General features: G+C 36.8%; 1 protein-coding gene across 7 annotated transcripts in view; it reads right to left on the bottom strand.

Moving 5' to 3' along the window:
• BIRC6 (baculoviral IAP repeat containing 6) overlaps positions 1-20976 on the bottom strand; it is a 225714-nt gene that overhangs the window by 6039 nt on the left and 198699 nt on the right. For all 7 annotated transcript variants that reach the window (XM_059405398.1, XM_059405400.1, XM_059405403.1 and 4 more), the window contains 6 exons: positions 20714-20824; positions 14056-14273; positions 12258-12419; positions 9450-9527; positions 2629-2817; positions 600-734 (listed from right to left, as the gene is read on the bottom strand). In XM_059405398.1, the coding sequence (XP_059261381.1) occupies positions 600-734; positions 2629-2817; positions 9450-9527; positions 12258-12419; positions 14056-14273; positions 20714-20824 (893 nt within the window). The remainder of the gene's footprint in view (positions 1-599; positions 735-2628; positions 2818-9449; positions 9528-12257; positions 12420-14055; positions 14274-20713; positions 20825-20976) is intronic.

The following is a 20976-nucleotide window of genomic DNA, read 5'->3' as shown; positions in this document are numbered from 1 at the left end:
GGGAAGCAGGCTCCCTGCTGAGCAGAGAGCCCGATGTGGGGCTCGATCCCAGGACACTGAGATCATGACCTGAGCCGAAGGCAGCGGCTTAATCCACTGAGCCACCCAGGCGCTCCTGGAATGAGCATGTTTTAACACACATAGGGTGTTATGGAAGCTGAAACTGAAGTAATCTAAGTCAGGGCAGGTTTCCATAAAGCTAAATGTAAGCTGCACCCGAACGGCAGTGAGCTAGCAAGAGCAGGTGAAAACGAGAGTAAAGGCCTGGAGGGGAGAGATGAGGGAGCAGAGAGGGGGAGCCAGGGTCACGGGTATGGAGAACTGGGAGCAGGGACCTTGAGCAGAATGAAAAATAAACTGCAAAACAGAAAAGGGAAAACAATAAAAAAAGTAATTCACAGAGCACACGCCGTCAGCATCCTTTTTTAGGAAGTGTCAACTCACTGTCAAAATTAATGAACCTTTTCTATAGACTTTTGTAGCAATTTAGACCTCTGACCTTAAAATAAGTGTTGTTTTTTGGAATCTTTCAGATTCCCTTACCATCTGGTGACTATAGCTCTGTCGCCAACAGGGCCGCGATCGGAAGGCTTACTCACCTTGAGAGCTGCGGCATGGTGAGACATAGTTCTGCCTACCCGCTTGTCACTGCTGTACTGCTGGATGTCCGCGATCCATTCCTCACACTGGGCCATGATCTCAACTCTTTTCAAGTAAAAGTGTTTGTGTATAACCTTAAGAATAAAACAACCAAGGGAACAAAAGGTGTTCTGGTCAGAATTTAAAAGACAAAACAAGTGGCATTCAAAGAAATGAAAATTAAAAGACAACTGCAGTGTTTTTGCCTCCACAAAACTCAATTAGTGAATTTTACATTAACAGGGAAGAATCCGGCTAATGCCTTCTGATGGCACGTGTTGAAATGCCCAGCCCTACAGCAGAAATAATGCCCAATAGCAACCAGACATTCATTTATTCATTTATTCTCTCCTGCCAGAGAGAATAAAGACATGTATATTGTAATACATTCACAAGGTGAGCACTGTAAATAGATAACCAGAAGAAAATAATTAGGAGAGCACTGACAACAGAAACCCTGTCCAATTTTCTACCTTTAAAAGAGAACTCTACAAATACCTAAATAACTAAAGACATTCCAAATGTCAAAGATATTGATACAGAAATCAGAATAGAGCCCTAAAAATAGGCATTATTATTACTTTCTTAATTTTATCTTCTGGTTAATTTCTGGTTAAGATTATAGTTTATCAAGTTAACTTTCCTTGCTTGCTTGTTTATTTGAGAGCGCCAGGGAGCAGCATGTGAGCGGGCATTCCTGAAGGGAGGGGCAGAGGGAGAGGACAGGGCGATTCTGAAGCAGGCTCCACGCCCAGTGCAAGCCCCATGTAGGGGCTCCAGCTCACAACCCTGAGTCTGAAACCAAGAGTTGGACGCTTTACTAACTGAGCCAGCCACCCAGGTGCCCCAAAGTTAATCCTTACAATAATTGTGTTTGGCATACAGAATTTTTAAAAATTTAAAAATTTAATGACAGGATTTGTCATTAGACTGAATGTGTTGTATCAGAAAAAGAATCAAGTCACAGGTGGTAAAGGTTTGGGCTGAGATGATGGTGCTTTTACTAAGGGAGTGAACAAAGGAAGAATCAAGAGTTCAGTTTTAGTGTTAAGATGACTTTGTAAAATTAAGTGGACCTGTCTAGTAGTTTATATATCTGGATTCACTGTTTGAGCCTTAAGCGCACAGAAAACATTCATGATACAAGAGGAGGAATATACATTTTTCAAAGGCAGGAAATGAGCTTCCTTTATCCTTAAGTTCTAAGTACCTTAGGGCAGTGGCTAATGACAACTGACATTCGATATGGGTACAAAATTGATTACTTAATATAAGTAACCCAAGCTTGGGACACCTGGGTGGCCCAGCCCATTAAGCATCTGCCTTCAACTCAGGTAATAATCCCAGGGTCCTAGGATCGAGTCCCATATCAGGCTCCTCGCTCAGCGGGGAGCCTGCTTCTCCCTCTGCCTGCTGCTCTGCCTGTCTGTGGGTGTGCTCTCTCTTTCTCTCTTCCTCTTTGACAAAGAAAATCTTTAAAAACAAATAAAAGAATATAATCATATTTTAGAAAGATTATGGAGAGACAACTAACCCCAAGAATAGTCACTTTTCAGGATGTGGTAAAATAAAAGCATTTGTGAATATCAAGACAGGTTTCACAAAGTCCAACTTTTTCCTAAAGGAAAGAAAATGTCTTCTCTTCAGTATTCACACATGGATATTAGTATAAGGGCAAACCTTCTATTTGAAAGACAACCTTAGAAAGTACCTTGATCTCTAATAAAAAAAAATATTTTTTATGAGGACGACTTTATTAATACAGTTCATGAATAGAATGGTAACTGTTAAAAACAAGAAACTAAAAAACTGTCCCAAAACAGAGTCAGATGCCTTTTAGGAAATAGGTGGTTTTAAAAATCACCTCTATTATATTATTACTCATCTGTTATGATCAAAAACTAAAGTTTAGTATACTATAGACTGTCCAAATATAAACGCAGGTACAGTAATGTTAATAAAGTATTTCATTCATTTTACTCAACATACCTCTTTGAAGCACGGTGAAGGGTTTCTGATTTGTTCTAGCATTGCCCACTTAACCGTTGCTTGTCTAATGTTTCCATCATATTCTCGAGAACTCTGTGTACCACTGGGAGTGCCTCTAGACCGTTCATATCCTGGTTCATTAAAATAAGGCTCAGCTACTAATATAAGGGACTGAACAGACACCAACACCTGAGGAACAAAGAAATAAAGAGAAGTTATGATGGGACATTTTTAGTACCAGTAAACTGTTATCTTCTAATATGTGCTTCCACATATTTTTATCACCATAAAATTGACGTTAATCATTGGACACTGAAATACTGTATTATTAAAAGCAAAATTAAAATAGGTATAGTAGTGGGGTACCTGGATGACTTAGCCGGTTAAGTGCCTGCCTTTGGCTCAGGTCATGATCCCGGGGTCCTGGGAATGAGTCCAGCAGCTTCAGGCTCCCTGCTCAGCAAAGAGCCTGCATCTCCCTCTGTCCTGCTCCACCCCCCGACCCCACTCATGCTTGCATGCTCCCTCTCTCTCCCTTGCAAAAATAAGTAAATACAAAAAACTTAAAAAAAACAAAAAGGTACAATAAAAAAATAATAAAAAATTCTAAAAGGTACAACAGACTCATACAGTATTTGAGTATTTTGTATTTTATATTCTTGAATCCTTGAAAAAATAAAAAGTACTAAAGATTGTATTTCCTGAAACTGCGCTAAAAAAAATTTGTTTATAAACATCCCACAATAATTTAAACATTATTGTGCTCGAAGTGTCCTGACTCTCAAAGAGCATAATGGTAACCATGCACTCCTAATAATACTCACTTGTAAGAAAAACCAGGCATGATGCAATCTTTATTTTTATTCCAAGGAAAATAAATACTTTTAAAAGGCATCTTATATTTGCCTCTTAAAAAAAGATTTATTTATGTATTTTAGAGAGAGCGAGCGAGTGCACACAAGCGTTAGGGGCAAAGAGATAGGGAGAGGGAGAGAATCTCAAGTGTACTGTGTGCTGAGTGTAGAGCTGGACATGGAGCTCGATCTCACAATCCTCAGATCATGACCGGAGATGAAACCAAGATCCAGACGCTTAACCAACTGCTCCACTTAGGTCCCCCTGCTTTATAAAACATACACCACCTTGGAAGTATACAAATGCTACTTTATTTTTCTTCAGTGAACTTAGCTATGGAGGGATCACAACATTCTTATGAAACTTTCTGGAGATTTGGATTATCTGTCTTGTTCAGTCATTTTATTCATAGCACACATTAAGTAACCATAAAACTGGGCATGAAAAAAGCAGTAAATTAGTAAATCCTTGAAAGGAAAAGATTTCTTTTTTTTAAAAGCACTTGATTTTCAATATTAAAAATTATCCAGCTCTGAGAACAATATAAAATATTTAAGTGAGAGACCAGAGCAGGCAGAGCAACTTACCCCCTCAGAACCTATTTTTTGGTCATCTGTAAAATGAAGATAACAACTACTTAAAGAATGGCTGTGAGAACTAAATAAATTTTTCCTGGGAGTTAAGTAGTAGTACTCATTAATTAAGTTTAATTCACCCACAGTAGCTATTCTTTCTTAGAGTAAAAATGACAGCAGGCATCCAGAAGACAGTAAAATGCAAAACAAAATCATTTGTACTCTGAAAATAGTCTTTTTATTTATGTAACATGGGCAGAAAAGCAGTCAGCATGAGTTTCATTTTGATCAACAAAACTTAAAAGACTAACGTGGATCAAACCAAAATGTAATGTTTATCACAGCTACATCTGGCTGAAGTGTTTTCCTAGAATATGAGCTGACAATGAATTGGTAATTAGCAAAAAAAATCCATTACATGGCCTAGTATATGATATAGATACGGTTATAATTAAATTAATAATAAACAGAATACATTTTCATTCTGTAACGTAGGTTCACTGATTCCTAGTCAATTCTTTGATAATTTAACAAGGTCAAGAGTTACAGACTTTTATTCATAGGCTGAATTTACAGTCTCTCTCCTCTTCAGTTTTAAATTAGCATCCACAAAAGTACAAGAAGTTTTCATTTTAATTTGTTTGGAACTGACCAAATCAAGAACCATGGAACAGCTTCCTTTCACTATGTGTCAAAACAAAAATTTTAACCCTATTGGATGGTGTTCTACCAGGCCACTCAACTAGTCAGCAATCAAGTCTCCTACAATTTTATATATTCATTTGGTCACTATATTCCTACTATTATCCATTTCTGTGACTTTTTGTTATCTTTAGAATATCCACTAATTGGCCATATTCCTCCCTCTATCCCACATCCCTGAGGAATTACTAACTGTTGATTTCCTGTATTTTCATGTTGTATCTAAAATTTTATTGTAGATATTTCAAATATAGTAAAGTACAGAGTATATAATCCAAAATACTAATTTGCAACAATAAACTCTATTAGAAGAAATAATAACATCTATGGTGTAAAGGAAACTCTTAATTAGTAAAATGCTTTTAGCCTTTTAAAAGCCTTTTGCTTATAAAATAGTTAAGTACCTGCCTCTAAAAAATGATGCTGCTATGAGTAGGACTGTAAACAGTGGATGATTTCCAGAACTTTCCATTTTAAGAAAAATTGTCTCAGGGTGCCTGGGTGGCTCAGTTTAACATCTACTTTTGGCTCAGGTCATGATCTCAGGGTTCTGGAATCAACTCCCCAAATTTGGCTCCCTGCTCAGAGGGGAATCCGCTTCTTCCTCTCCCTCTGCTCTCCCAACCCCACTCATGCTCACACACACTCTCTCTCAAATAAATAAAATCTCTGGAAAAGGAAAAATGATCTCATATATAAATAAATAAATATATAGAATGATTTTATTTATTTATTTGGGAGAGAGAGAGGCAGAGAGAGCATAAGCCGGGGGTGGGGGCAGGCAGAGGTATAAGCAGACTCCCTCCTGAGACAATGGGCTTGATCTCAGGACCCTGAGATCATGACCTGAGGTAATGTCAGACGTTTATCTGACTGAGCTACCCAGGTGCCCCAATGGTAATATATATTTGTTAATATTTATAAATGGTTGATTACATGAACCATAAATTCTGTTTAATTCCTCCTGCACATGACATCTTTATCAACATCCAACTGGAAGAAACTATTTACAAGGCATTATAATAGGTATTTTAAGTACATTACAGCAACATTAAAAGCTAGTTATAGCAATGCTAAAATCTGGTGCTACTGTAATAATTCTGATTAAAGTTTTAATGATTAATAAGAGTTCTGATTTTCTTTTTTCTTTTTCTTTTTTTTTTTTAAATTAAGTATCAGAGCAGACTGTTCTTTTTTTGTTTTTTTTTTTTTTTTAAGATTTATTTATTTGACAGAGAGAGTTCACAAGCAGGCAGAGAGGCAGGCAGAGAGAGAGAGAGAGGGAAGCAGGCTCCCTGCTGAGCAGAGAGCCTGATGCGGGACTCATCCCAGGACCCTGAGATCATGACCTGAGCCGAAGGCAGCGGCTTAACCCACTGAGCCACCCAGGCGCCCCCTGATTTTATTTTTTCAAGGCTTTTTATTTATTTATATTTAAAGCTTTTATTTATTTATTTGACAGAGATCAGAAGTAGGCAGAGAGGGAAAGGAGGAAGCAGGTTCCCTGTTGAGCAGAGAGCCTGATGTTGGACTCGATCCCAGGACCCGGGATCATGACCTGACCCGAAGGCAGAGGCTTTAACCCACTGAGCCACCCAGGTGCCCAAGACTTCTGATTTTAAATTGTGCTAATAGTTAAGACTATTACTGTGCTACTGCTGGATATGAGACCTATGGCATAAGACTATCTATGTGATATTTTTATACAAATTACCATTATTCTTTTTAGAATCTCACTACAGAGAAACCAGGCAATTCTAATAAAGCTTACCACTGTTTAAGATATTTTGAATTGTTTTTAATTGTATACAACCTTCAAAAAATTTTGTGGAATACTTTCAATCTGGCAAAAGTACTTCTACCCTTTGTGCACATGTGATAAATAAAAAGGTAAAACAATGTTGGGTCCCAAAATCTAACCAAGAAAAAATTAGAAATTTTATCTGATCCTCTCAAGTCTGCCCCTGAAGAAAGTTTCTAACAGAGGACAAAGAGCAATGTTTTCCTACCTGCATGCATTTATTTCTTATATAATATTAATACAACAATCTCACAAAGAGACTAATATTTCTTAGGAATACACATGCCAAAATCCTTAAACTAAATACTAGCAAACTGAATCCAGCAATATATAAAAAAGAATTATGTATCAAGAGACCAAGTCGATTTGTCCCAAGAATGGAAGGTTGGTATAACATCCAAAATTAATATAATACACTGTATTAATAAAATAAAAAAAATAATAGAATCATTTCAATAGATGCAGAGAAAGCACCTGACAAAATCTAACACCCATTCGTAATAAAAATACTCAATATGCCAGGAATAAAGAGGAATGTCCTCAAACACGATGAAGAGAATTTATGAAAAACTCACAGGTAACATGACATTCAATGGGGAAAGACTGAAAGGTGTCCCCTCCCTCTGGAAGAAGACAAGGCTTTTGATACAGAAAAGAGAGCCTTCTCTTGCTCCTGCCCAAGTCAGTTTGTCACAGATCTGAAAACTAGATTTGGGAAACTATCTAAAATAAAGAGAATGTGTTGATATGTGGAATTTGAGAAACAAGTTAGAGAATCATGGGGGAAGAGAAGAAAAAATGAAATGGACAAAACCAGAGAGGGAGAGGGAGACAAACCATAGGAGACTCTTAATCTCAGGAAAGAAACTGAGGCTTGCTGGAGGGAAGGGGCTGTGAGGGATGGGGGTGGCCGGGGGATGGACACCGCGGAGGGAGAGCATGTGCTATGGTAGCACTGTGAATTGTGTAAGACTGATGAATCACAGACCTGTACCCGTGAAGGAAATGATGCATTATATGCCAGTAAAAAATAAAGAGAATGTCATATAATAACTGTTATTTATAAATCAGAAGTAAAATAGTCAATAATGGAGAAACAGTTCAATTACAATATATGAACTCAAAAGATTATTATAGTAATTAGAAATTATAAAAATGTAACTTGGAAAAATGGATATGCTCTAATGTTAAGTGAACAGAACAATGTACAAATGATATATCTAATGTAATCTCATTCTGTGAACTATGTATAAGACCCCCCCCCAAAAAAACCCCAAAAAGGAATATATAGGAAAGAAAATTTTTATGTATGGGTACTTAAGTTTCTAAACTTGTAAAATTTAAATCCCTGAGGATAAGTTGCTTTATTTCACAAAATATTGTGCGTATATTAGGGTATACAGGCAATATAAAACTTAAAAACAAATTAAATTTTAAAATAAAAACTTTGAAAACTGATTATAAATTTATTTTAAAAATTATATAAATTCAACACAAAATTCAATTCTCAGCTAAGTCTAATCTACTTTATGAAAAATAGCATATCTCTGAATTTCCTTTTGTAGTAAAACTGATCGTAAGCTTAGTTTGTGTTGACAAGAGTAGTATACGTAAAAATATATTTTAAGGTTTTTGGAATCGAATTGAAATAATCATTTCTAAAATGAAGTAGTAGTAACCTGTGAGAAATATTCTAGGAGCTTTCTAATAGGTCTCTGCATAATCATGTAACTTTTTCCCTTGGTCTCGACATTAATAAAAAGGGAAAAACAATTGGTACTATTTTTTAAAAAAATTATTTTATTTATTTGACAGAGAGAGAGCGCGCATGCACAAGCAAGGGAGCAGCAAGCAGCAGGGACAGGGAGAAGCAGGCACCTCGCTCAGCAGGGAGCTCAATGTGGGGCTCGATGCCAGGGCCCTGGGATCATGACCAGAGCCAAAGTCAGATGCTTAACCGACTGAGCCACCCAGGTGCCCCTTGCTATTATCTTCTTAATTCATGAAAATACTGCAAAATCTTCCCAGAGAATCAAAAAAGTGACATCCTAAGGCATTATTTTTCATATCTTCTTTTCCTAATTCAAACTAAGAGAGCAAAGGAAGAATCTTTTCAGGGTAGGTTTATCTGGGGATAATTCATGGTGGTTTAAAGACTAAACTTTATATGTGAGTTTAAACTCTCATGAGCAGTAATGATTTGTTTTTGCTTCCTCAATAAACAAGGAAAAAGTTAATTCATGTTATTAATATGCTTCCCAGTCTATCTCTTAGCTGGGATTCTGAACTACTGAGGTAAAGCATCAACAAAAAGCATTCAATGGGACATTATATAACGTATTATGTGTTCAAGTGGTATGTGGAAATTAATTTCCACAATGCAAGACTATGAAATAACGTTTGTCAAATGCTCTGCAAAATAAGAGCTTCAATCCCAAGTTTTATAAATTCTAGGACAGTGCTTCTGAACGTCAAGTGAGTCCCATTATTAAGGAGATTACAGAAAAACCATATTATATGTGGAAGAAACTGTAATATTAATAGTTTAATAATTCTACTCATGTGAATTTAAGCCTTATAAGTGACTGGGAGATGGGAGAAAATTATCTGTCTTATGTTATCTTTTTGCACAACGGGTACTTTAAGGGCAACTCAGGAATTTTTTTAAAGGTAATTTTGGTAAAGTGCAACTTTTGTCTTATGCCCTAACTTAAAATTCTAAACTCCAGGTGAGACGACACTTGTACTACCTGTTCACCACCTATAAGCTATTCAGGATAGCTTTGTTTAGTTTAATATGTTCATTCTTGGTCACTAAAACCATTTTTTTTTTTTTAAACATAGATAGTTTTTTATTTTCTAAGTGAAACTCAGAGAAATGTGTTTACTTGCAAAAAGCTTGAGGTCTGAGGATTCCACTTCTCTTCTGGTCTTCCGTGCCATGTATTTAAGATGCTTAAACAAACCTGAGGAAGAAGGGAAGAAAGCATAAACAGAAGTGAGTGCTTTTTAAAAGCAAACTGTTGCAACTAGAAGCAAAATTGAAACGTTATCATATCACAGTATTTCAGTTTTACGTCCCCCAACAAAACACTAAAGGCCAGTCTGTCATAACAAATTGGCATCTTCAAATGTGATCCAAATCTGTATGGCATTACAATCCCTTCATAATGAAAAATGAAACAGAACCTGTTAAATGTTAATATATAATAATGTATTTTTTAGTGAAAAATAACTCTTTGCCAAACCTTTTAAAAAGTTTCAGTAGGAAAAAGTAGTACCATGCTACATTTAAAAAATCTCCCTCAGGGCACCTATGTAGCTCAGTTGGTTAACTGTCTGCCTTCAGCTCAGGTCATGATCTTGGAGTCCTGGGATCGAGCCTCGAGACGAGCTCCCTGCACAGCGAGGAGTCTGCTTCTCCCCTCTGCTTGTGCTCTCTCTCTTTCAAATAAATGTGCAAAATCTTAAAACAAACAAAACTCTCTCTAAATTTTGTAAAACTTCAAAACGGATATGGTTTAATAGAAGAGGTCTGACTGCTTATCTGCCTCTACATTTTATTTGTTACAATAGATTGTTTTGGTTGAAGTCTATGGACAGAATCTAGCTGTACATAAACATGAAGTGGCAAGGAGGAAGACTTCCAGACCCCTGAAAGGGCCCTGAGGATCTATCTATTGGGTTCCTCACAACAAACTGTACAACACAGATACCTGTTCACTCAGACAGCAAGAATGAACTCAAACTATCTGCCAAACAGAAGGTTAAGAAGAAGTCACTCAGGGAAAAGCAGAACTGGGGACATTTTATCTGTACTTGTAAACTAACAGTGTCATAAAACGGGCAACAGACTTGGAAAATAAGTGGTCCTTAATAAAGCAGAGAAGTCTATCTCCTTGCTATTCTTGCAATCATTCTGCGACAGCAATAATGCAAAATACACTATTCATTTAGGACACGATTTCATTAATAATTTTAAGAGACTTGTATCTGAATAACCTTGTATACTATTACTAAAGGTACTAATACTAGTACTTAATGTCCAACATTTCATTTTTAGAGCATCCCTGTGACTACAAGGGCAGGTATTCTTACTCCCACCTAGAGATCTGGAATCCAAGGTTAAATGTTTCTAGTGTACAATATAGCAAAGATTATATAATTCAAGATATTCAACTCTCAGGCCCTTACCTGTTTCTCTTACCTACTTCTCTTCTCCTTACCATTAAGTCCTTTTTTTGGGGGGGGGGGGGAAGGGAGAGAGAGGGACAGAGGGCGAAGGAGAGAGAGAATCTTAAGCAGGCTCCACACCCAGTGCACAGCTCGACATGGGGCTCAATCTCATGACCCTGAGATCACGATCTGAGCAGAAATTAAGAGTCCGAAACTTAAATGACTGAGGCACCCAGGAGCCCTTATACCATTATATCTTTAAAAAAAATTTTTTTTAAATTTATTTGACAGAGAGATAGATCACTAGTAGAGAGGGGGGTGGGAAGAAGGCTCCTTGCTGAGCAGAGAGCCTGATGTGGGACTCGATCCCAGGACCCTGAGATTATGACCTGAGCCTAAGGCAGAGGTTTAACCCACTGAGCCACCGAGGTGCCCCATGTCTTAAAAAAGTAATTTCGTAAATAAATTTTAACATTTTACACTTAAAACTCTATTCGGAGTCTACTGCCTTCTGCAGTAAGTCAACACTGCTCTATCCTCTTCTTTGCTCAGTGATAAAAGACGTGTTCTTTGCTCTTCCAAAGAAAGAAGGTCTATCTCTGATGAAATCTTCTGCAATAAACTCACAAAGCGAATTCCAGTTTTATGATCTGAGTTTATGATGAAGACAAAGCCAAGGGAAAATTTAGTCCACCTTTAATGAACCAGACCAACTTTAAGCACTTGCTCCTCTCATACCATCAAAGAATTGTCTGCTTATGAAGTCTTAAATTTCTTCTGATTGTTCAGTAATTTTTAAGGATGAAATATTTCCAGCATGGAATTTACTGCTGAAATTCCATCAAACTATCTAAAATTAGTTTGGGAAGTGATGATTGTTCTTTTAAATCTAATTTTAGAAGTTTATTGTCATATGAAATGCTTTTTTATTATACCTCTTGGTCAACTTCTTTTTTAGACAGAATGCATCTTCCTATTTATTAAAAAATATAAAACATTTTAACATAAATGTCAAAAATAAGTTCACAATTATATGTATCATGGAAAACACGGATAGCTATGAAAGCAAAAAAAAAAAAATGATGATATGCAAAAAAGGAATACAGAGTCGACAAGGACGATGCTTTTGCCATTCAACTATCCTGAGGCACTTGTGAAAAGGTAACTGGAACTGGAGATACGAAAAGTCAAAGAAGGTGAGAGGCAAAGACAGACATTCGGCTCTACTACCTCCTGAGTGAAGAAAGCTCTCAACTGGCCAAGGAATATGTTGAGTAAGTTAGTCCCTCAGTAACTTCTTAAGACTACAAGTGCTTCTCAACACTGTTGTGTTTCTGCCCTTTTTGGTTCCTTCTCTCTCATTCCTCAGGCTAATCTTTGCATATAGGAAAGAGAAGCATGATGAAAGCCAGGTAACTCTCGGAAAGAAGATAACCAAAAGAAAATTTTGTTTAAATTGTAAAGAACCTTTGGTTACAATACTTTGGCATCAGAAACAAAAAAGGTCAAAATTACATTACCTTGCCATCATTATAAAGGTTTGGATTGAATCGCACGCTATGACCACCAGTTGTCTCTAGATTCACAAGAGGGGGTGAACTGGGATAATCTTGAGGAAAATATACATCAAACTCAAAGCAGCCATTTGCATAAGGGGTGTCTGCTGGACCAGTTATCAGAACCTAGTATGCATGTACAAATACACAAAAGTGCAAGTTACTCTTCCTAAACACCACTCGCAATTTAGAAAAACACAATCCAACATGAAGTAAGGACAACCTTCTTACATCCTACATACAGCTCTACCAGAATGTGTTAAAAATGAGGTTAAAAGTTAAAAATGACAACATAACTAGGAAATGGTTTTAGATTAGGATTAAAGTTATTTAGTTATGGTGAAAATGGGCTATTGAAAAAAAGATGCCTTGCTGGCAGCAGGAAAGCTTACCTTAATATCAAATACCTTTTAATATTAAGTTACTATTTTTCTGAGAGCTTTCCTTCCTGATATGTTCTATAGTATTTAACAATTTGAGATTAAAGGTATACTCGTTATCACATCCAAAAGGTATGAGGGTAATTTTCTGCAATACATCTTCAGATAAGTTAACATTTGAGAAGTAACTTAGTTTTAAAATATTTTTCTCTGGGATAATGAGTCAAGCAGTTAACAAAAGTTCTCATGTAACAACTCAGGATAAAAAGGTTTTGAAAGAACAGGTGTTTCCTGTAGGGTTATGAGTAATCTAAAAAATAGCAGAGAACCCAAGAGTAAGTATCAGAATTATTTAATGAATTTTGGTTTAAGTTGATCAACAGATACTAATTGTGCAAGATCTGCGCAGCAAAGCCTCTGGTCCTGAATAGCTCTGTGTGAAGGCAGGCGGCACTAGAGTCTCAATCTGCTAACTCTGATTTATGGTTGGGAGCCCCATGCTGGGCTTTTTAATTTAGGTACAGCATAATGTTTAGCAGCGACAAAGTCACAAGTCTGAACTTATGTGGCCCACTTAATGATAACAATACTTTCCTGAGGCAATCATTCTGTATTTGGCTATTGTTTGTAACAAGGAACAGATAAGAATGTGGTCAAATAGGTGAAGTCTATGAGATTTTTACTGAAAAATTATCCAAAAGGGCAAAACAAAAACGTAAGCAAACAGAAAAGGTCTTCAAATCAATGTGTCAATAGTTATAGCTGTGTATCTAAGGAAGACAGACTATGTAACTCCGAATAAAATAACAAATGTAAAGAAAGGTTTGCCACCATTCCTGTCCCTGCTGGGTGTCCAATCTTTATAATTTTCTTACTGAAGCAATGGCTTAGAACTTAAGGCCAGACCCCCCCAGTGTTAAAACATAAAGGTGCAGTGATTTATTACTGTACTACCACTACTTAATTCACAGATTATGGTTCTGTAAATACATGAATTTCCTAGAAAAAGGAAAAAAAAAGAATAATTTTGAAGACTGATAGTATAACATAAGAGAAGTATCTTGGATGACAAGGAAGAAATCTTATGACTTTTTTCTACGGACCAGCATTAAATCCTTTGAGGCTAAGCTCTTAAAACTACAGGCTGCATACAAACTTTACTCAAGGAAGGCATTTTAGTATTTTCTTTTAAATTGTTATTTTGAAGAGCAGTCTCATACACATACTATAACATTAAAAAAGGACTCCTTTCATTAATATCCCAAATGGTCAACAGAATTTTTATTTGATTTATTAAAATTCATGCTATTTCTACTGCTTTGTCTGAATATTTGAATAATGACATTAGCCAGAGAGACAGAGAAACAATGGTTTTCTTCTACCTTCATGATGTCAAGTCGTTCCTCATCACAGCGCACAAACACACTCGAAGACGATGAAAGAGGCAGTGAGGTTGACAGTGTCACGGCTTCCTGGGCAAGGCGGCGGGCACGGGCAGCACTGTTGGCATCATTTGCATTTTTCACCTGAGACATGTAGTGGTAATTTACTTTAAAACCCAATTTCCCATCTTCATCCTCAGAAACCATCTCAAATGTATCTAAAAGAAGAAGAAGAAAAAAAACACTGAAAAAAAAAAAAAGGAAGAAAGAAAGAACTAGAATGGAGGGTAGTTGTTATAATGACAAAAATCACAAAGAAACCACTAGCCCTTCTTCAGCTCCAAACAGAGGGCACCGAAGCACAGCACAGGGAGTACCGTCAGCGTGAACGGAATAGCGTGGTGTGGTGACAGAGACAGCTACACTTGTGAGCAAAGCAGAAGGTACAGAGATCATAAATCGCTGTTGTACACTGAAACTAGTGCAACATCGTGTGCCAAATATACGCAAAAAAAAAAAAAGTAAAGCCCCACAAAATGCAGAAGACTGAGAAAACAGCAACTAGACATGTTTATGTCATACCTGCTGCTGGATAAATAAACTATATAATGGAAGCAAAAGCAGGAAATGATTTTTTTTTTAAATATTTTATTTTTAGGGCACCTGGGTGGCTTAGGCAAGATTCTTTGGCTTAGTTGGTTAAGTAACTGCCTCCGGCTCAGGTCATGATCCCGGAGGCCCAGGATCGAGCCCCACCACTGTGCTCCCTGCTCAGGGGGGAGTGTGCTTCTCCCTCCGACCCCCTCCCTTCTCATGTTCTCTCTCACTCCTGTCTCTCAAATAAATAGATAAAATCTTAAAAAAAAAAAAAAAAGATTCCGTTTTTAACTAATCTCTACACCCACTGTGGGGCTTGAACTTAACAACTCTGAGATCAAGAGCCACTGCTCTACCAAATGAGCCTGCCAGGCACCCCCAGGAAATGATTTTTAACTTACAATGTGGACACACTGACAGATTATATCAAGTAGCTATAAACAATGTAAAGCAGAAGACAATTTATTCTTAAAATGACTAGTGTAATATTTTTGCCAATTCAGAATATTAAATGCCAAAAAGTATTATTATATTTCATTTTTAAAGATAATAGGTCTTTATATATTTGCATTGATTTTGGAATCAGAAAACAGAAGTCTCAGGCTGAAGTTTACTCTTTTTTTTTTTTTTTAAGATTTTATTTATTTATTTGACAGGCAGAGATTACAAGTAGGCAGAGAGGCAGGCAGGAAGCAGGAAGCAGGCTCCCCGCTGAGCAGAGAGCCCGATGCAGGGCTCGATCCCAGGACTCTGGGACCATGACATGAGCTGAAGGCAGAGGCTTTAACCCACTGAGCCACCCAGGCGCCCCCTGAAGTTTACTCTTGCATTACTTTTATAATCTAAATTAATGGAATAAAAGAAGATTATTAGGGTAATCTAAACATAATTAATGGGTTAATTCTTAACCATCTATTTAGGCAGAGTTAGAAAAGACTCCATTATTCTTTACTTATAAACTCTGCACATAAAGAAAAAAGGGAACTGAACTTTATCTCAGTTGAGATTACTCCACCCTAACCAATGGGTTACAACAGAAAGATTTATATAAATTGTAACACTTCAAAACCACATAATAGGGGACACCTGGGGGCTCAGTGGGTTGGGCCTCTGCCTTTGGCTCAGGTGGTGATCTCAGGGTCCTGGGATCAAGTCCCAAGTCAGGCTCTCTGCTCTGCAGGGAGCCTGCTCCCCCCACCCCACTTCTCTCTCTGCCTGCTTCTCTGCCTACTTATGATCTCTCTCTGTTCATGAATAAATAAAAATCTTTAAAAAAAACACACACACATAATAGGGGAAACACTGTCACGAGAAGCAACAATGAAATTTGATCTTGCCTTCATATAATGCTAAATATATGGAAAAACTTTAATGCTATAGTATAATTAGCATTAATGCACTAAATCTCACCAAGAAATTAAGTGCAAGATTCTAGGCAAGATTCTTTGGCTTAAATGATAAACAGGAAACTAAATCTGCCTTCAAGGAGTTTATAATCTAGAAAAAAGGGAAAGACCTATAAAGTGACACTGGTCTGTGCACTCCATGTTTTTAAAACAGGAGGGCCACATCTTTTTTTTTTCCCAACAAGTCTTTCAGAGAGATAAAGAAACTTTTGGTGGATTTCTTGTAGAAACTATTCATCAGTTCTATATGAGTAGAAGCTAATTTAAGAAGAAATGCTGAAAGCCAACTTTATCATACAGTACATACAACTGTTACTGATCAAATGTACTATCACAGCAAAATTACTTCCTGTCAGTAAACTTGTGAACTGGAGTTAACTTCATCTGCCCAATTCCACTGCCTTTCACATACTACAGAGATAAATTTCCTTTGGATTTTCTAAACAACAGTCCACCAGAAACACAAGAGCCCATTCTGATGCCTGGAGGAACACTTTTCTATCATACGCAGATAAGAGACCAGGGCCTACTAATACCAAAAATTTATTACAATATTCAATTAGGGGTGCCTGTATACTCAGTTGAGTGTTGGACTCTTGGTTTCAGCTTGGGTCGTGATCTTAGGGTCACTGACATCAAGCCCTGCGCTCATCCTAGAGTCCGCTTGATTTTCTTCTTTTCCCCCTGCCCCTCCCCCTACTTATACATGCATGTGTGCTCGCTAAATAAATAAATAAATAAAATCTTATCCCCAAAAATATTTTTACAAAGTCTTTGACACCCTTGTCAAAAGGTAGAAATTAATTCCCCTTTCCTTGAATATGAACTAGATTTAATGACTTACTTTTGAAGAATAAAGCAGAAGCAATAGTAGACAACCTCTAGAACTAAAAAATAAAAGGCCTTGTGTGGCTTCCTGTTTGCACTTTCACTCACAGAATCTAGATACAATGAGTGAAGGCCTCAGGAGGTGCTATGGAGGGGCCCACAGGGCAAGGAGCTAAGGCCTCCTATTAACAGTCAAAGGAATAAGCGCGAGAGCCCAGCCCCCCCGAGAGCCATTCCCCGAGAGCCACTCAAGATCTCACTTGTCTGAAGCTCCAGCCAATATTCTGACAGCAACTTTGTAAAAGACCCTAAGCCAGAGCCAATGAGTTGAACCATTCTTGAATTCCTGACCCATGGAAAGAGTGAAATAATAAACATTTTACTTTTTTGTTTTTTTTATTATTTTAAAGATTTTATTTATTTGTTTGTCAGAGAGAGAGCGGAGGGCACACAAGCAAGGGGAGCAGCAAGCAAAGGGAGAGGCAGGCTCCTGGCTGAGCAGGAGCTGGATGTGGGACTCCATCCTAGGACTCTGGGATCATATAACCTGAGCCGAATGAAGGCAAATGCTTAACCAAGTGAGCCCCCTAGGCACCCCAAGTTAATAAACGTTTTAAGCACCTAATTCTGGGAGTAATTTTTAAAGCAAGAAATAAACAATATGGAATAATCTGATAAAATCCTATAGAAACTAACCGGAGTCCAAAAAAGATATAAACTGTCTTAGTAATGCTTATTAATCAAATTCACATAAAACAAGCAAATTACTTGTCATAAATAATTACAAAAAGTAATTTCCAATAAAATGTTTCTTCACAAGTATTTTTTAAGAAGAAACAAAAAACAGATCATATTAACAGAGTAGAGGAATGGACTAGGTAGTCAAAATGAGTGAGACAAAAGACCATAATATCATCAGAAACTAACCAACCCCCTAATTAAAGTATACAAAGGAAAAAATCTACTTTGCAAAGATTATGGAAAATTTTTAAGAGAAATCAAAATGGTATTGTACAATATCAGAAAACAAATGATAGTTATATTCCACAGTGTCTTTACAGGATTCATAGACTTTAACAGTAACAACAGAAGAGAAAAAATGATCACTTTTAAAAGATTTCTAGAGCCCAAACCAGCTCTTCATAAGGTTATATAAAATAACTCAATCTATATAAATTTTTGCCCACTAGGAAAAATGTTTTCCCAAGTAAAAGTAAACTCAATTTTGGTTAGAAGAATTATCTCTTCTCTCTCCACTACCTTATTCCTGACACCTCCCATTCCTGGCTAATATCCTAAACATTGAAGAGGAAATTAAAGTTTGCAAATAACCCAAAAGAACAGCAAAATAGTGAATAAAAATCCAAAATAAAGAACCCAAAAAGCAGAATAAATCTAGTTATATCCAAAGCGTCTTTGAATTATTAAAGATCAGTAAATCCAAAGTTCAGAAATAAGAGCAGATCGTATGTAGTTTATAAAATGCTATTTAAAATCTTGAAATATGACTATGGACCACTTTTTCTTCCTCTTTCTATAGTTCCAGCAAGTATTAGTGCTGTGTCTAATGGCATTGAGTGGGAAGCAACCAAATGATGTCCTTCTGACATATCTACCAGAGTCACAATAGAAAGCTCTTAGTTTTTTTCAGGATTTATTTTTAAGTTAAGCATGCTTTCAGGGGTTTCCCAACAAAGTTACTGTCCACCGAGTTGAAGTTCAAAATTCCATTCCAGAATAGGCATTAAAGGTTTTGGTAGATATGCATTGTTACCTAGTTGGGGAAACTCACAGACTAAATCTCATTCAGAATAAAAACAATTAGATAATCAATAACGAAGCAGAAAAAGTTTCTTCAGGCTTTTGAATCTGAGGTGGGGGAAGTGAACAGGGGAATGCTTTTGTGGAAAACAGGCAGTCACAAAGTGAAAAGTATATAGAAATGTGAAGCTAAAGACAGACCCATCTAACACCTGATTTTTGCTTTTTGCAAAATGGGTGGAGGTATATATCATTTCATTTTAATGCAATGCTACTGACAACTCTTGACATATCTCCAGTCTACTTCAGCTGTTTTATTCTACATCATATAGTGAATTTAATTTTTAAAAAGATTTGCAACAAAATACATTAATCAAATTATAACTACACAAAGGCTTTCATTCGAGAGATTTAAAAACTTAAGTCCATTTAAACTCTGAGAATCCTTTTCCTGCTAACTGTGATACTGATTGTGGCTATAAACATCATATTTGATCCTCATGTATGTGGCTTTTCCCAGTAATTCTGATCATTCCTTTGTATGATGACCCTTGGAGGAGGTCTATGATTCATGTTGTATTTGTATAGCATTTATTCTTGGTTTCTTGTAACTTTCAAATTACAGCAGACAGGGGCGCATGGGTGGCTCAGTGGGTTAAGCCTCTGCCTTCAGCTCAGGTCATGATCTCAGGATCCTGGGATCGAGCCCTGCATTGGGCTCCCTGCTCAGCAGGGAGCCTGCTTCCCCCCTCCCCTCTCTGCCTACTTGTGATCTCTGTCTGTTAAATAAATAAATAAGTAAAATTATAGCAGACAGTATTTGTAATCATTTATAGTTATTATACTTTCCTGAATTCAAGTGTTTACTTATTTTTTAAAGGTTTGTTTATTATTTATTATTATTATTAGAGAGAGAGAGAGCACGGGTGCACACTTGCACGTACATGAGTGTGGCGGAGAAGGAGAGAGAATCTCAAGCAGACTCCCTGCTGACTGTGAAACTGGTGAGGCGCCTGACCCATGACCCTGAGATTATGATCTGAGCTGAAAACAAGAGCTGGACACCTAACCAAATGAGCCACTCACGAGCCCCCGAATTCAAGTGTTTACTAAACAAAATGGTCACAACCCACAACGGCTGGCACAATTATCCAAAAACATGGATCCCTTGGCAAAACTGCTACATTCTTTCTGAATAACAGTATATACACTTCACCGCAATTCTTCCAATCTTAAGATGATGAACAAGACCTTTCAAAGGTCTGCCTGAGTGCTTTATCATTTTCAGATATAATACTACATGTGATTTTTATTGCAACTCTGGGTGGTACGATGGAGCAAAAGCTAAATGATTTATACAGCATTTTCAAAGACAGTATGACAAAAATCTATGTATTTTTACTCTTGCTTTAGTGTTCTTTTTCATATAGTTCAAGTCCTTTGGCTGGTTCTCAAGGGTGGAAAAAAGGCACAGACAACAGCAGTTAACTGGTCACCAAAATTTAGAATTCTACTGTTTATTTATAGGCTAGCTATCACCTTATGGAGGAGACTGAGAGGCTCTTTTCTTCAGTCTTTACTTGTCTAGAGTTTTGGAATAGGAAGGGCTACAGGAGAACTCTATGTAACTGTATTTTCCAAAGGCAAATCTCATGGAATTCTAAAGTGGAAACAGTAACAGACTTCATTCAAGGTCCCAGGTCTGAGCTTCCTTTAGGCCAAGATATAAAGAAATGGAGAGAACTTAAAGAAAGAAAACCACTTTCTGTCTGTTCATTAGACATTTTATTTGGGTTTTCTCCCCCTCCTTGGTTTCTAAAATCATGATTCCCCAAATATAACTAAAAATATATAATTCCAGAGATAAAAAGATAAAAATTTTGCACGTGTGTGCACATACACCTACTCTATACATACGGTGCACACACACATATACCCAGGATATGAATGGTTCATGGTACGATCAACTTTCAAAATCTTTACTTCACTAGAGTGAACACATTTCAGTAGCACTATTACACATGTGAAAGGAGATCTCAAAAACAAAGATTAAAACTTCAACTTACCAAACTGCAACTTCTTCATAACAGCCACATATTTTTCTTCAAGTGATTTCAATACTGATAAAGGTTTGGGTTTCATAGCCACCTTCTTTGAATATTCACCTAGTTTTTTTTCTGTTATTTAATATTTCAAGATAAATAACATAAGCATACATTTTAAAAGATTAAAACAAAAACAATTAACTTCAAGAGTTCAAAGTTTGAATTCCAAAAAGTTACCCAATTCTTCACAATTATCTTCCTATTTACTCATTTAAGAATAAAAG

The sequence above is a fragment of the Mustela nigripes genome, chromosome 7 (assembly GCF_022355385.1).
Source record: "Mustela nigripes isolate SB6536 chromosome 7, MUSNIG.SB6536, whole genome shotgun sequence".
Taxonomy (NCBI): Eukaryota; Metazoa; Chordata; class Mammalia; order Carnivora; family Mustelidae; genus Mustela; species Mustela nigripes.
This window is presented reverse-complemented; position numbering and strand designations above follow the sequence as displayed.